The sequence below is a fragment of the Populus euphratica genome, unplaced genomic scaffold (assembly GCF_000495115.2).
Source record: "Populus euphratica unplaced genomic scaffold, PopEup_1.0 scaffold355.1, whole genome shotgun sequence".
In the NCBI taxonomy this organism is placed as follows: Eukaryota; Viridiplantae; Streptophyta; class Magnoliopsida; order Malpighiales; family Salicaceae; genus Populus; species Populus euphratica.
In genome coordinates, this window is record NW_011500174.1 from 151,968 (window position 1) to 165,786 (window position 13,819).

General features: G+C 33.0%; 2 protein-coding genes across 2 annotated transcripts; both read left to right on the forward strand.

Annotated features, from left to right (window-relative positions):
- Positions 1–6,853: 6,853 nt before the first annotated feature.
- On the forward strand, positions 6,854–9,203 carry LOC105111410 (putative pectinesterase/pectinesterase inhibitor 45). The gene is made up of 3 exons (XM_011006754.1): positions 6,854–7,877; positions 8,000–8,160; positions 8,449–9,203. Exons 1-3 carry the CDS (start codon positions 6,937–6,939, stop codon positions 9,132–9,134), a joined length of 1,788 nt encoding a protein of 595 aa, XP_011005056.1. The 5' UTR covers positions 6,854–6,936; the 3' UTR covers positions 9,135–9,203.
- A 1,433-nt stretch (positions 9,204–10,636) lies between these two features.
- On the forward strand, positions 10,637–12,535 carry LOC105111414 (pectinesterase 3-like). The gene is made up of 2 exons (XM_011006757.1): positions 10,637–11,744; positions 11,851–12,535. Exons 1-2 carry the CDS (start codon positions 10,637–10,639, stop codon positions 12,528–12,530), a joined length of 1,788 nt encoding a protein of 595 aa, XP_011005059.1. The 3' UTR covers positions 12,531–12,535.
- The last annotated feature ends 1,284 nt before the right edge of the window (positions 12,536–13,819 follow it).

Genomic DNA, 13,819 nt, shown 5'->3' on the forward strand with positions numbered 1-13,819 from the left:
ATTTACCATAAATTAAATGTATCTTATATTATTAGATATATTATTATAAAACATGCTTTAGTTAAGGAGTTATTGATACTTCAAGTGCAAAATGATAATATAAAACCTTAATAAAAATACACTTTTAAGTACTAATCAGAAAGAAAAATAAAAACAACAACAATAGAGGATTAAAGTATAAAATAAGAAGAAACTCTAATGACCAATGCCAAATTTAGTAGAAAAGTTCTCTTAGTTCACATACCTTCCTTTTATTTCTTTCTTTTTTTTACTTTGCAATCCCTTTAGTATTTGCAATTTTAATTTTAATCCAAAAAAATATTTTCTTAACATTTCAATCATTGAATTTGAGAGGGAGAGAGAAAGACCTGAAAAAAACTAAGCAAAAAGAAAGTTGATAAAATGACTATTATTTGATAATAAAAATCATTTTTTTTTGTTTCAATGGTTTTTATTCGATAAGAAGAGTTATATAATGGAGGTTTTTTTTCTTATCTAAAAATACTTGAAAAACAAGAATATGCTTAATTTAGATATTTTTACTTGGTTGATTTTTTTTGAGCGATTTTGTGGTATTTTAGGGCTAATAGATAGTTTATGGAAGTTTTTATAATGTTTTGAGATATTTTTAGGTGAAAATAGCTCGAAAATAAATTTTTAAACAAAAAATAACCTTCCTATAACTTTTAGTTACCAAAGTAGTGGCCGGATTCTAGGCCAGCACTTATAGGCGACCTATAACCTATTAAAAGAAAAATAGATATTTTATTTTAAGGCAAAAAAAGAAGAGTAAAGAAAAAACAAGTGTGGGGCTTATAACATAAAAAAAAAAAAACAAAACTGGGCACAAACTTGGGGTTTTTATTTATTAAGGCTATGTAAGTGGGCCTGGCCCATCAACATTTGACCTATTTATTTTTTTCTTTTTTTTATTGAATTTATTTTAATTTTATACCCATCAGCATTTGACCTATTTTTTTTATTGAATTTATTTTAATTTTATTCTTTATCATGGATTTTTTTGTAGAGCCTTTATTTTTAAAATTTTTGTTTGACGTTAATTTATTTTGATTTTTTTCTATAAGTTTATCACAGTCTAAAATAAACATTTTGATATTTGATTAATACTCAATTTTATGAGCATTTATTTTTGTTATTATAAAATTAAGTGAAAATAATTTAAAGAAAATAAAGTTATTAAACTTACTAGAGTCCATGACATGTGTCACAGGTTTGGTGAGGTAAGCTATGAAACACGAGTCAATTTAATGTATTGTCATATCAATATTTAAATAACAAATATAATCTTGAATTGTTTTATAAAATAAAATTATATTTTTACTAGTCATTCAGATTACTTTTGATCCTACCAAGTTAGCTGAATTATAATAGTACAATTCCTAAGATGATTTCATATAAAGCCTAAGATAGGAAATGAATAACATTGAAAATTTAAAGGTTTATCTGCTAAACCAAATTTAATTACAATGTAAAAATTTTTCATATTGCTTGGACACTCATTTTATTACCCTTTCAAAGAACTCTCTCTCCCTTCAGTAGGGTACCAAAATGGATGTTGGATTGCCTAGTGAATAGACAGAGCACTCCATTCAAACCAAACAAATTAAAGGCAAGAAAGAAAACAGGTGCTGGTTGAAGGCATTCAAGTTGATCCTTGTCGATGAGTGATTTCTAGATATGAAATCCATTTTTCATCATTTAAAAAAGATACAATAATAAGAATTGTGTCCATCTTTTCAAACAAATTAATCATTGCTTTGTATTGCTAGCTTGCTTATAAAAAAGAAGCAGATGGCTATGTCCAAGATTAAATTAAAAAAAAAAAAAAACTAAAATATAATAAAGCTCTAGTATACATTCGAATCCTTTAATATAAGAGAATGACGTGTCACATTATGTGACATGGAACTCAATTTATTTTTTTATAAACTAAATTATTTTTATTATACTATTTATTTAATTTGTAAGATTTTCTTCTAGGATTTCTTAGTCTTGTTTTAGGCAATCAGTTCATTAAAAAAGTAGTAATAATTTTATGACTCTAATTCTTTTCTATTAAGTATTATTAGACTTCTCAGGTTTTTCTCTTTAAAAGAAATATATTATTATGATTTTTTAGCTTTTCTATATAAAGCATTGTAATGGCATTTTATAAAAAGATTTCTAATAAATAAGAATTGAGGATTTTAAGAGTTTCCTCCAAACTTTGGACATGTTTCTTTTTTATAGGGTTTTTAAGAATTATTAAACCTCTTTATCTTAATATTCATGGCATCAATTGCTATCGCAATAGGTTTGCCTTTCTAGTAAACATAGATATCACAATATCTTCTCATCTCGCGATGTAGAAGTAGAGACTCTTTGGGCACTATAATTATGATGAGAAGGTGTAAACATAGATTGTGACGAGAAGAGAGATATGCTCAAAGACTTACTTAAGGCGAATCAGACATCAAAACTATTCTTGCAAATTCATATAGGTATCATAACTATATGGATGGAAAATGGTATTTACAACAAACGATTGCACTGAAAACTCAATTCAAAGCAACCTTTGTGTGAATGCCTTCTATGATTCAATTATATTCCCTTTCTATGAGATTTTTTTCATAGAAGAGATTTGTTAGATGATTGTTAATGCTAGAAGCTTGCTTTATTTGAACAAGATTCTTGATAATTAGAAAGTATAGTTTTCCATGCACAAACTTAATTACGGTGCTTAAGGGTGGTGGTTTGATGCTCAAGATGAAATAGCTTGTGTTAATTTTTATCATGGTAAATTATAAAAATTATTAATTTATAGTTTTTACAAGAAGATTATGAAGAAATTTATATAAATAATTAAATTATTATTACATGTCTCCTATTAAACTCTCACCAATAATAAGGCAAAAAAGCATTCAGGTCGAGGAGGTTGCCAATGCCAAAACACGACTACATCAATGCCCTGTAACTATGGAAGTGATGAAATGATAAATTCAACAACAACAACAACATTAGTCACGGGATAATTATAAGAAGAATATGAAGGACATGTCAAATAAATTGTCACATGTATGCGGTGTCACGACGATCATCTACTCTTGGTATTTATCCATGTAATTGGAAAAATAAAGAAAACAAGAAATTCTTGTCTTTTAATAGTGAAAAGAGAAAATAGAAGTCACTACCTAGTATTTTAGTCATCAAAAACCCTAATTGGTCTCAAAGATTGAGTATGGGGACTAGTTGCGTAAATGAAATGTATTAATACCCTAAATACGCTTTACTTAAGGCAAAATGCATTGTTTAATTGTCTCATATATATTAAGGTGTTATTGTATTTCTAATTTATTGGTCTGTTTAAGGTTTAAAAAACGTTCTCATCGGTAAGTAGATTCTTATTTTATTGGATAAAACCTAACCACTCTAAAATCAATAAAAGAACTACTTTTTTAATATTAGGAATATGTCTTATATATAAGTTCATAATCATAAATATTAAAAGAAAACAAAATATTTTTTTGATATTTTTTAAATATTGGCCTAGTTCTTATGGCCTTAATAAATTGATTATTAAAGTTCAAAATGCATGATAAAATATATTTTTTGAATTTTTTTTGGTATGAAAATATGATATGAAATTTTTTATATTTTTAAAAGACTTGATTGTATGCAAGAAAACAATAATATTTTTTTTGTTTTTTCTATATAATTTTTTTTGCAGCATCTCAAAGAAAATCAAATATTTGAATACTAGATATGTATCTTAATAGTATAAAAATACAAAATACAAAATGATAGGACAATACACAGGAAAATCACAATTTTTTAAAAAGAAATTTTGGATTTTTTTGGTTTTTTATTAATATATAATATTATACTATATAATATTATTATATTAATATACTGGGATGGGCCTGACTCAATTATATGGGTTGAGCCCATCCTAGTTGGGCTGACATTTGGCCCAAAAGAAACTAGGCCAAGGTCAGCTCAAAAAAGCACTAGGCCAATATCCTAATTGGGATGATTTCAGCCGAACAGACTTTTCTTTAGGAAAATTGGGCCGAACCTAGCCTAGGAATAGTGGGTCTATTAGGGGATGAAGTAGAAGAAGGAGGAGAAGGGCAGGGGAAGACAGACCAAGCAGTGTCTCATGGTGCTGATGCTGGTAGCGATAGTGGCAGAACGACAGTGGTTTGCGTTGATGAAAAGAAGAACGATGGCTGATTAATATGTGTTCTTCCTCTGTTTCCTTTTCTTTTTTCCTTCTTTTCAGTTTCTTTGTTTTTCTCTCTTTATCTGTTCCTTCCTTTTTCATTCAATCTCCTTCGTTCTCTCTCTCTTTATCTCTTTTCTCTGTTTTTCTTTTCTTTTTCTCGTTTATCTTTTTATGTTTTTTCTTTCTTTTCTTCCTCTCTCTAAAATCTCATCTTTCTCTGTTTTTTCAGCTCTTTCCCAAAATCTTTATCTCTAGAAAAGCCTTTATATTGTCCCCTCAAAATTTTCTCCCCAAAGTCCCCTCTACACTTCGTCTTTTTTTCTCTCCCTTTTATCTCTTTTTTCCCCCCATTCTTTCAACAACTCCAAAACAATGTCCTCTCCCCTCTCGTTTCTGTCTCTCTCTCCTTTTTTTTTTCTCTTTAAAAAAACCTCCATCAATCTCTCTTGTTCCCAAAACAATCCTCCTGTCCCCCCTCCAAATTGTCCCTAACTTCTGTCAATTAAAAGGGCAGGGGAGAGGGAGCCACCCTACCATGTCCAAGGGTAGGGTAAGGTGGCATGGAGCGGCCTTTGTGCAGCCACCCCAGGGCATGGTTCCCCTCTCTTTCCTTCGTCATGTTGACAGGGTATGGTGGGTATGGGTTGTGTTGGGTTTTGTCGGTGTTTGGGCAGGTGGGGAGGAAGAGAGAGAGAAAAAGTACGAGGGAAAAATCTCTTTTTTCCTTACTTCTCCACGTGCAGTGAAAGAAGAAGATGTACAATGCTATTCAAAACAACACTGTTTCGTGTTTTTTTTTTTTTGAAAGGAAGAGAAATAAATTTGGAAAGTAATCAAAAAATAGGTTATGACACAATAAGATGAAAATGATGATAGGCATAAAGATGAAATGAATAGAAAATGTGGGCAAGAACGTCAAGCATTAGATATCAAAGAGGAGCGCAGGAATTCTGAAAAAGAAGCTAGGGAGATCGAAATTGATGGAAAAGCTCAATTGACAGAACAGGAAAACATTGTTTGACATCACCTCTACAAATGGGTCTGAACAGAAAGTATTTGTGAAAGCAGGCTTGAGTTACCATGTCAAAAAGCCACCGGAGACACTCGTAAAGATTGCATCTTTCCTACCATGTCCTACGACAGAAAGGTAAGTCTGGTCTTCATGAGGGCTTTAAGCAACATTTGATTTCTGATCTTGGAATCCCATTAGATGCTTATCCTAGTTCTTTGAATCCCATACCTGAGGTACATAAAGCGAGTCAGGATTATAAATTGACAAGGAGGATTTTATAGCCAGCAAAAGTTATTTAGAGATATGATTTTTTAAATAATGTAAATATTTTTTTTTACATGTACTCTAATGGAAAGAAACAATAAATTTTTAAATAATTTATTTTAATGTTTTGGAATTCTTGATAGATATATATAGGAATGATTTTTCTTTGATAAAAAAATTATTTTGACTCTATATTTGACTCTTCTATTGAACTTGCAAAATCAGGGAAGAAAGCTAAAAAATTAAGTCTTTTCTTGCCCTGGACGACTCTCGGTGGTTGGTGCTCCCATATTCATTATACTCCAAATATTTTTAGAAATTAATTTTGAAATTTTTTATTCAGATAATTTTTTTAATATTTTTTAAAAAGATAAAAAATAAAAAATAAAAAAAAAGATTAAGAACATTTTGTTATTTTTTATATTAATTTACATTCGAATATTTTTTATTTTTTTGTATTTTTAATTTTATTTTCAGAATTAAAAGCAGAGCATTAGAAAATAGATAAATGTTAGGTAAAGATTATATAAAATATCAAACATATAAAATCAAAACTTTCATGAAAAAACCAAATTGAAAAACAATTCTTATACATATACATATACATATATATAACTATACATATATATAACTGAATATATTTTATCAATAAATCAATAATTTTATCTTTCATCGATGAAGTAAAGTATTTTATCAATAAATCAATAATTTTAATAATTTTATCTTTCATCGATGAAGTAAAAAAAAAAAAACTACACTTTTTTTCAAAATAAAATTAGAAAAAAAGAGGAGCTTTTTCTATGTATAGCAAACAAGCAGTTATCTTTAAAAATTAAAAATAGTAAATCAATAATATTCACACCAGCATAAATTAATAAGGAAATATTTGATTATTTTTCATTTATTAGAAATTAAGAAAAGTGGCACCAAACTGAGAGTCATGGTCATGTTGGACATTCGCCACTTCGCTAGCTTAACTGATCTCCTGACTAAGGGAATCTGAAAATAATATATAGCAGAGAAGTTCCATTAATCATAACAATAATAGAAGCTCGTCCTGCATAATCAAGCCCCTGCTGGATCATATACAGAAGAGAAGTTACTGAAATTATCGCTGCCTTGCAATCGCAAACTAGGAGAGAGAGGTTTGAAGGCCACAGAATTACAGGGAATTGCGGTAACAAGGGACAAAATCTCTGTCACCCGTTTTTGCAAAGCCCTTAATTAACCAAGTCTTGAATAGATTTACCTTAAAACTCTCCTGGCCAGATCCCTTCTGTCATTTGCATAGCAATAATAATCTGCAGTTTCACAACCAAGGATATTGAGGCAAGTTCACAAAATAGCAATAACACACTCCTCATCTCTTGCATCTCTCTGCCTTGGCTGAATTCTAAGGCAGAGAGGCCCTGCCTCAAAACATATCATCGTCAAAATGGTTTTCCAAGATTTTGATCAACTATCAGAGCGAAGAAGATTAGAAAGGCAGCAAAAACTCAGAAAGAAAATTATCATTGGTTCGGTTTCAAGCATTGCCTTCTTTGTTATAGTTGGTGCTGGAGTTTTTGCCCTTGTTTCTAATCAGAATATTAGCAGCCCAGGAAGCAATGGAGGATCATCATCAACTGTATCTCAGCCTGTAGAATCCGCAAAACCGACTTCGCATGTTGCAAGGGTTATCAAGACTGTATGTAATGCTACCACTTATCAGGATACATGCCAAAACACTCTCGAGAAGGGGGTGGGAAAGGACCCTTCTTCAGTTCAACCCAAGGATCTTCTCAAGATAGCAATCAAAGCAGCCGATAAAGAGATAGAGAAGGTTTTAAAGAAAGCCTCCTCGTTCAAATTCGACAAGCCACGGGAGAAAGCGGCATTTGATGATTGTCTAGAACTCATTAAGGATGCAAAAGAAGAATTGAAACACTGTATTGACCGTGTTGGTAATGATATAGGAAAGCTGACTAAAAATGCCCCGGACTTGAACAATTGGCTGAGTGCGGTCATGTCTTACCAACAAACTTGCATTGATGGATTCCCCGAAGGGAAATTGAAATCTGACATGGAAAAGACCTTCAAGCCAGCCAGAGAGCTTACCAGCAATTCCCTTGCAATGGTCTCATCATTGGCTTCATTCCTGAAAAACTTCTCCTTTTCCGGAACACTTAACCGTCGCCTTCTGGCTGACGAATACAATTCACCCTCACTGGACAAGGATGGCCTTCCTGGATGGACGAGTCATGAGGATCGGAGGATCTTGAAGGGTGCTAATCAAGACAAGCCAAAACCACATGTTACTGTGGCAAAAGATGGTAGTGGAGACTTCAAAACTATTTCTGAAGCATTGGCAGCCATGCCCGCAAAATACGAAGGACGGTAAGCAATTTTTACAACGTTGGTGTATGAAACTACTACGTTAATTGACAATCCGTCATGTTAGTTCAAGTGAGAAGTTGCTTATATTTTACAAGTTTTCTTCATTTCTAATGGCAACGCAGGTATGTTATCTTCGTTAAACAAGGAATTTACGATGAGACCGTGACAGTGACGAAGAAGATGGTAAATATCACCATGTATGGTGATGGATCACAAAAGACCATTGTGACAGGGAACAAAAATTTTGCTGATGGAGTTCAGACTTTCAGAACTGCAACTTTTGGTACATTGATGATCCCTTTGACGCTATGTCCCTGACAACTACTTTCTGTCATATTATGTGGTTTAGCATACAATCTGAATTCATCATAGTAGATCAAATTGCTAGTTAGAAACTTAGAATTGACGAGTATCTAATTTTGCCATCATTGGGGATACGCCTTAACTCTTCATTCTTATTAGCAGCTAGGATGGCATAAAGATTGGAATGAAATTTTGGAAGCTTAATAAACTCTATTCCACCTTCCTTTCTCCGAGACCAGGATTATAACGTGAGATATATGTTCTGCAGCGGTGTTAGGAGAAGGATTTTTGTGCAAAGCTATGGGATTCAGAAACACAGCAGGTCCAGAGAAACATCAGGCTGTGGCCATCAGGGTCCAAGCTGATCGTGCAATATTCCTCAACTGTCGTTTTGAAGGATACCAAGATACTTTGTATGCACAAACTCACCGCCAATTCTACAGAAGCTGTGTCATTACCGGGACTGTTGATTTCATCTTTGGGGATGCGGCTGCTATCTTCCAGAACTGTCTTATTACTGTCAGGAAACCATTGGAAAACCAACAAAATATTGTTACAGCCCAGGGTAGGATCGACAGACATGAAACTACAGGAATTGTTCTTCAAAATTGTCGCATCGAGCCAGACAAGGACTTGGTTCCTGTGAAGACCAAGATCAGGAGTTACCTTGGAAGGCCCTGGAAAGAATTTTCAAGAACTATTATCATGGAATCAACAATTGGTGATTTTATTCACCCTGATGGATGGCTACCATGGCAAGGAGACTTCGGGCTCAAAACTCTTTATTATGCAGAGTACAACAATAAAGGAATTGGTGCCCAAACAAATGCTAGGATCAAGTGGCGTGGCTATCATATCATTAAGAAAGAAGAGGCCATGAAATTTACCGTTGAGACTTTCTATCAAGAGGATTGGATTAGCGCTACAGGCTCCCCTGTTCGCCTTGGCTTGTAATAGAGTAAATTAAGCTCCATTAAACCTTACTCTATTAGTTTGTTTTAACTGAAGGTCCATTTTTCTGTGTATGGCAAAACTGTATTCCATGAAGAGTGGCTAAAAAAGCCTGAAGATTTGACGTGGACACGAATATTGCTATTTAATTATTTGGTTTTTGTTATTTTGTTTCTTCAATCAATTAAATTATACGACAATTTTTTTTAAGAAATTTGTTTAAATAGAATATCATCAAGTGGACCAAAATGAATGTTAGATTATTACTATTATAGGTTTTACTTAGAAGTTCTCGATAAGCCGATTCTTATGACACCATGGAAGTTAACTTCTAATATCCAGAAAAAGATATCTCACTAACTGTTTGAAGAAGACGGAACGGAGGTTATTTACTTTTGTTTTTTTAATTATATTTTATATTTATTAAAATATTAATTTTTTTCTAATTAATTTGATTATAACTAAAAAAATCATGAAGAAAATATAAAAAAAACCTTTGAACGTCCATTTATTTTTTTTAAAGAATAATTTAGTTATTTTAAAATTATAAAAAACTAATTTGTCTCCACATAATACGGCAATAACTAATTAACTTAGAGAAAATATCGTACTATCCTCACTAATTAATTCGATAACTTTTTTTGTAAAAAAAAATCAATATACTGTAGTAATTTACGGTGTTCTAGGTCCGTGTTTACAGTGAAAAAAAATGAGTCCTTTCACTAATATTTTGATAGTTTCTCTTTTCATCGGCTCGAGAAGAGAGAAATATGAACCTTTGCAGCAAGCGCAAACTTACTTATGTGATAACTGCTGTTTCCATCTCAATATCCTGTTTTAAATTTCAAGTAATAATAGAGTAGTTTCGTGATATCTTCTTACAGATAGTGATATCATGTACTTCTGCAAGAGAAGTGACAATATAGGATGGCTTAGGATGCTTCTCATGTTATTGAAAAAACAAGGAACCGAGTCCTAGTCCTTTTACGATATTACATCCATAAAATTGGCATTGTATTTACTTATTGAGAAGATTGCTATTTATGGATGTAATATCTTAAAATTGGCATTGTATATTCAAGAAAAAGAAAGAACAGCATTAACGCATGGTGAAATTATGAGCAGATTGTAAGTTGTCTTGGGTACGGCCGGCTATATTGTGGAAATTTTCAAATTCAGACAAATGGAAGCTGCATCTGACTAGGGACCAAGTCCTAGTCCTTTTTGTCTCCATAGCTCATGCCATGTAACCGTGACATTGTCTTCAAACAGAGAGAAAATTAAAAAAAAGAAAAAATTGTCTGGTTTGCCCAATAAAAAAGAAAAAGAAAAAATTGTCTGGTTTGCCCAATGCCGACCCTATAATGCTTTGTCTACTTGCAAGAATATTTGCACATGCTCCAAAATTTGCAGTGCTCGGTTGACACTATGAAGCCACTATTATTATAAAATCCTGAGCTTCAAAGAGTAATGCGATTTCATGTAGGAATTTTATTAAAAAAGTAATGGATCTAGGTCGCAGTTTCACTAGCCATAGCAAAGTAGACGAGCAAGCAGAGCAAGCATTTCGCAGGAAGGCCCGGAAACGTCTCATAGTCATTGTTGTCTCTGCCGTGGTTTTGGTAACAATCATCATTGGTGCATTAGTAGGGATTCCTGTGTCAAAGGACAACAAATCCAATGGCAAAAACCCTTCATCTCAAACAAGCGAAGCTCAGTCCATCAGAGCCATGTGTAATGCGACAAGATACCCTGATTCATGCTATTCAAGCATGTCTTCATCCCTTAAAGCCTCCTCTATTGAGACCAATCCAAACCCAGATCCTAGAACTTTATTCTTGTTGTCTCTCCAAGTTTCACTCATTGAGCTCACAAAACTTTCTTCCTTGCCTCGATGGATCATGTCGTCAAATAGTTTTAAGAATGAGACCAGTGATTCCCTTGTACAATCTGCATTGCATGCATGTGAGATTCTCTTTCTGGACGCCATTGATCAGGTCAATGAATCCATGTCATCCATACAAGTTGGCCAAGGAGACAAGACCGTGTTCTTGACCTCTAAAATCAACGATATCAGAACTCGGCTAAGCACAGCAATCACGGATCAAGATACATGCATTGCTGGGCTGCAAGACACCGCCAAGCACTTGATCTTAACTGATGTGGTGAGATATGCTATGACCAATTCCACTGAGTTCACTAGCAACAGCTTGGCAATTGCGTCCAATATAGTGAAAATACTTGATCAATTAGGCATCCCAATTCATCGCAAACTCTTAACACTTGATCATGACCTTGACATGGGCTTCCCTTCGTGGGTCAACAAAAGTGACAGGAGATTGCTACAGCAGGAAAATCCTGAACCGAATCTAACAGTAGCGAAGGATGGTAGTGGGGCCTTCAAGACTATAAGAGAGGCAGTGGATTCCATCCCCAAGAATAGCAAATCAAGATTTGTCATATACGTAAAGGAGGGTATTTACGTAGAGAATGTGAAGATAGAAAAGCAACAGTGGAATGTCATGATGTATGGTGATGGAATGAACAAGACCATAATCTCTGGCAGCTTAAATAATGTCGATGGCGTTACCACCTTCTTATCTGGTACCTTAAGTAAGTTCCTTTTGAATTGAATAAAGAACTTCTCTCCATTTTTAAATTTCGACTTTAATCTGATCTTTAATTTTTTCTACGTTCTGTTTTTCTGATGAACATATAGTTGCTGAGGGGAGGGGATTCATTGCAAAAGACATGGGCTTCAAGAACACAGCAGGACCGCAAAAAGAACAAGCAGTAGCCTTACGCTCATCATCAGACCAATCAATCTTTCATCGCTGCTCCTTCGATGCATATCAAGACACTCTCTACACGCATTCCAATCGTCAATTCTATCGAGAGTGCCAGATTATAGGCACCATTGATTTCATTTTTGGCAATGCTGCTGCAATCTTCCAAAACTGTACCATACAGCCAAGACAGCCCATGGAAAAGCAAAACAACACCATCACTGCCCAAAGTAGGACTGACCCAAATCAAAATACTGGCATCTCCATCCACCAATGTCAGATGAACCCGTTTGACAATCTGACGGTTCCCACATTTCTTGGCAGGCCTTGGAGGGATCATGCAACCACCGTAATCATGCAATCATACATTGGAGATTTCCTGGACCCCTTAGGATGGATCCCTTGGAAGCCAGAAACGGACCCACCCAACACTACATTTTATGCTGAGTATCAAAATTTTGGGCCTGGGTCAGCGACAGATAAAAGAGCAGGATGGCTTGGTGTTCTGCCCAATATTACATCCGATGAGGCAGCAAAATTTACAGTGGAGCCCTTCATTCAAGGGAGGCAGTGGTTGGTGCAGGCAAATGTGTTTTTTCAAGACACATTGTGATCAAGATTAAGAGATGCATACAGCATACTCAATGACATCTGGTTTTTCATCTTCGTATTCATCACTTCCTACATTCTTGTTATGCTTGTTTTAATTAATTTCGTGATTTTGGAATATATTTTTGCACATGAATTATTCAAAGAAAGCAATTTTTAAATCAAATTCCTTTCAGTGTAAGATATGAATACAATCTACTAGCAAGAGTTTAAGAGAATTATTTATATGAATCGATGGCCGTCATTGTAAAAGAAAAGGATATACATCTTGTTTTAATTTATGACTACAACGATGAATTGGAAAGTAATGAATACCCAAAACATGAGCTCTTAGAGCAAGGATTAAGATGGTTTAATTTATTAAGGATGTGATAGAATTTATTAAGAGTAATAGTTGCGAAAAATGTAAGAAGATATATGTCAATCAAATATTTGTTTTGGAAATTTATGATTTTATATATGCACTTGTTAAATAATCTAAAAATAAATAAATAGAGGACACTAGAGTTTTATTGATACTATATAATAAATTACACAAAAAAGATTAGCTTAACCTAAATACAAAGAAATTATATATAGATTAAATTTTAATAAAAAATTAAAGACGTTATTACTTTATATTTCTTAACACTATTTATTTTATTTTATATGTAATGATTCACAAGTTGATGATTTCAGCCTTATTAGGCATATTAAACACAAAATATCAAGTAAAAGAAATTAACGTTTCCTTGCAAGCTAGTTACGTAGCAACTTAGCAAAGGATGGCGGAGGATATTTTTGGAGACTTGTTTTTTATTAACAAAGGGGTTTGTTCTCTACATCATTATTTAAATTTTGAATTTTGATAAAAGTTAAAAAGAAATATTTTTTTAATACATTACACGCACCATATGTGAATGACTTGCCCCAAACTAGATCAAGTCTAAATTTGTTTAAAACTCCATCTACAAAAAAAAAAAGTTTCTATTCATAACAAGAAATGATCTAATGATACCTTTACTATTAAAACTCCAAAAAAAAAAAAGAAGAAGATTCATTACTGAGATAAGAGGTGATCTTCTCCTACTTGATGGGACAAAGGAAGCTTGAAAAATAACAATTGCTTAGGATAACCACTTTAAATGTATTGGTGCTTTAATATAAATTATTGTTGTGTTAAGTTCAATTATAAAACTAAATTTAGTTATTTTAAGAAGGGTTAATCTCACTATAAGTTTCTATATTTTTATATCCATAAGATTCGTATTGGTTGGTAGTAAATTTTGACTCTAAAAATTAGGTTATATCCTT

Coding starts and splice junctions, on each gene's coding strand:
- LOC105111410 (XM_011006754.1), top strand. CDS start 6,937: ATGGTTTTCCAAGATTTTGATCAACTATCAGAGCGAAGAAGATTAGAA. Junction 7,878..7,999: donor CCCGCAAAATACGAAGGACG/GTAAGCAATTTT, acceptor ATGGCAACGCAG/GTATGTTATCTTCGTTAAAC. Junction 8,161..8,448: donor TTTCAGAACTGCAACTTTTG/GTACATTGATGA, acceptor TATGTTCTGCAG/CGGTGTTAGGAGAAGGATTT.
- LOC105111414 (XM_011006757.1), top strand. CDS start 10,637: ATGGATCTAGGTCGCAGTTTCACTAGCCATAGCAAAGTAGACGAGCAA. Junction 11,745..11,850: donor CTTCTTATCTGGTACCTTAA/GTAAGTTCCTTT, acceptor ATGAACATATAG/TTGCTGAGGGGAGGGGATTC.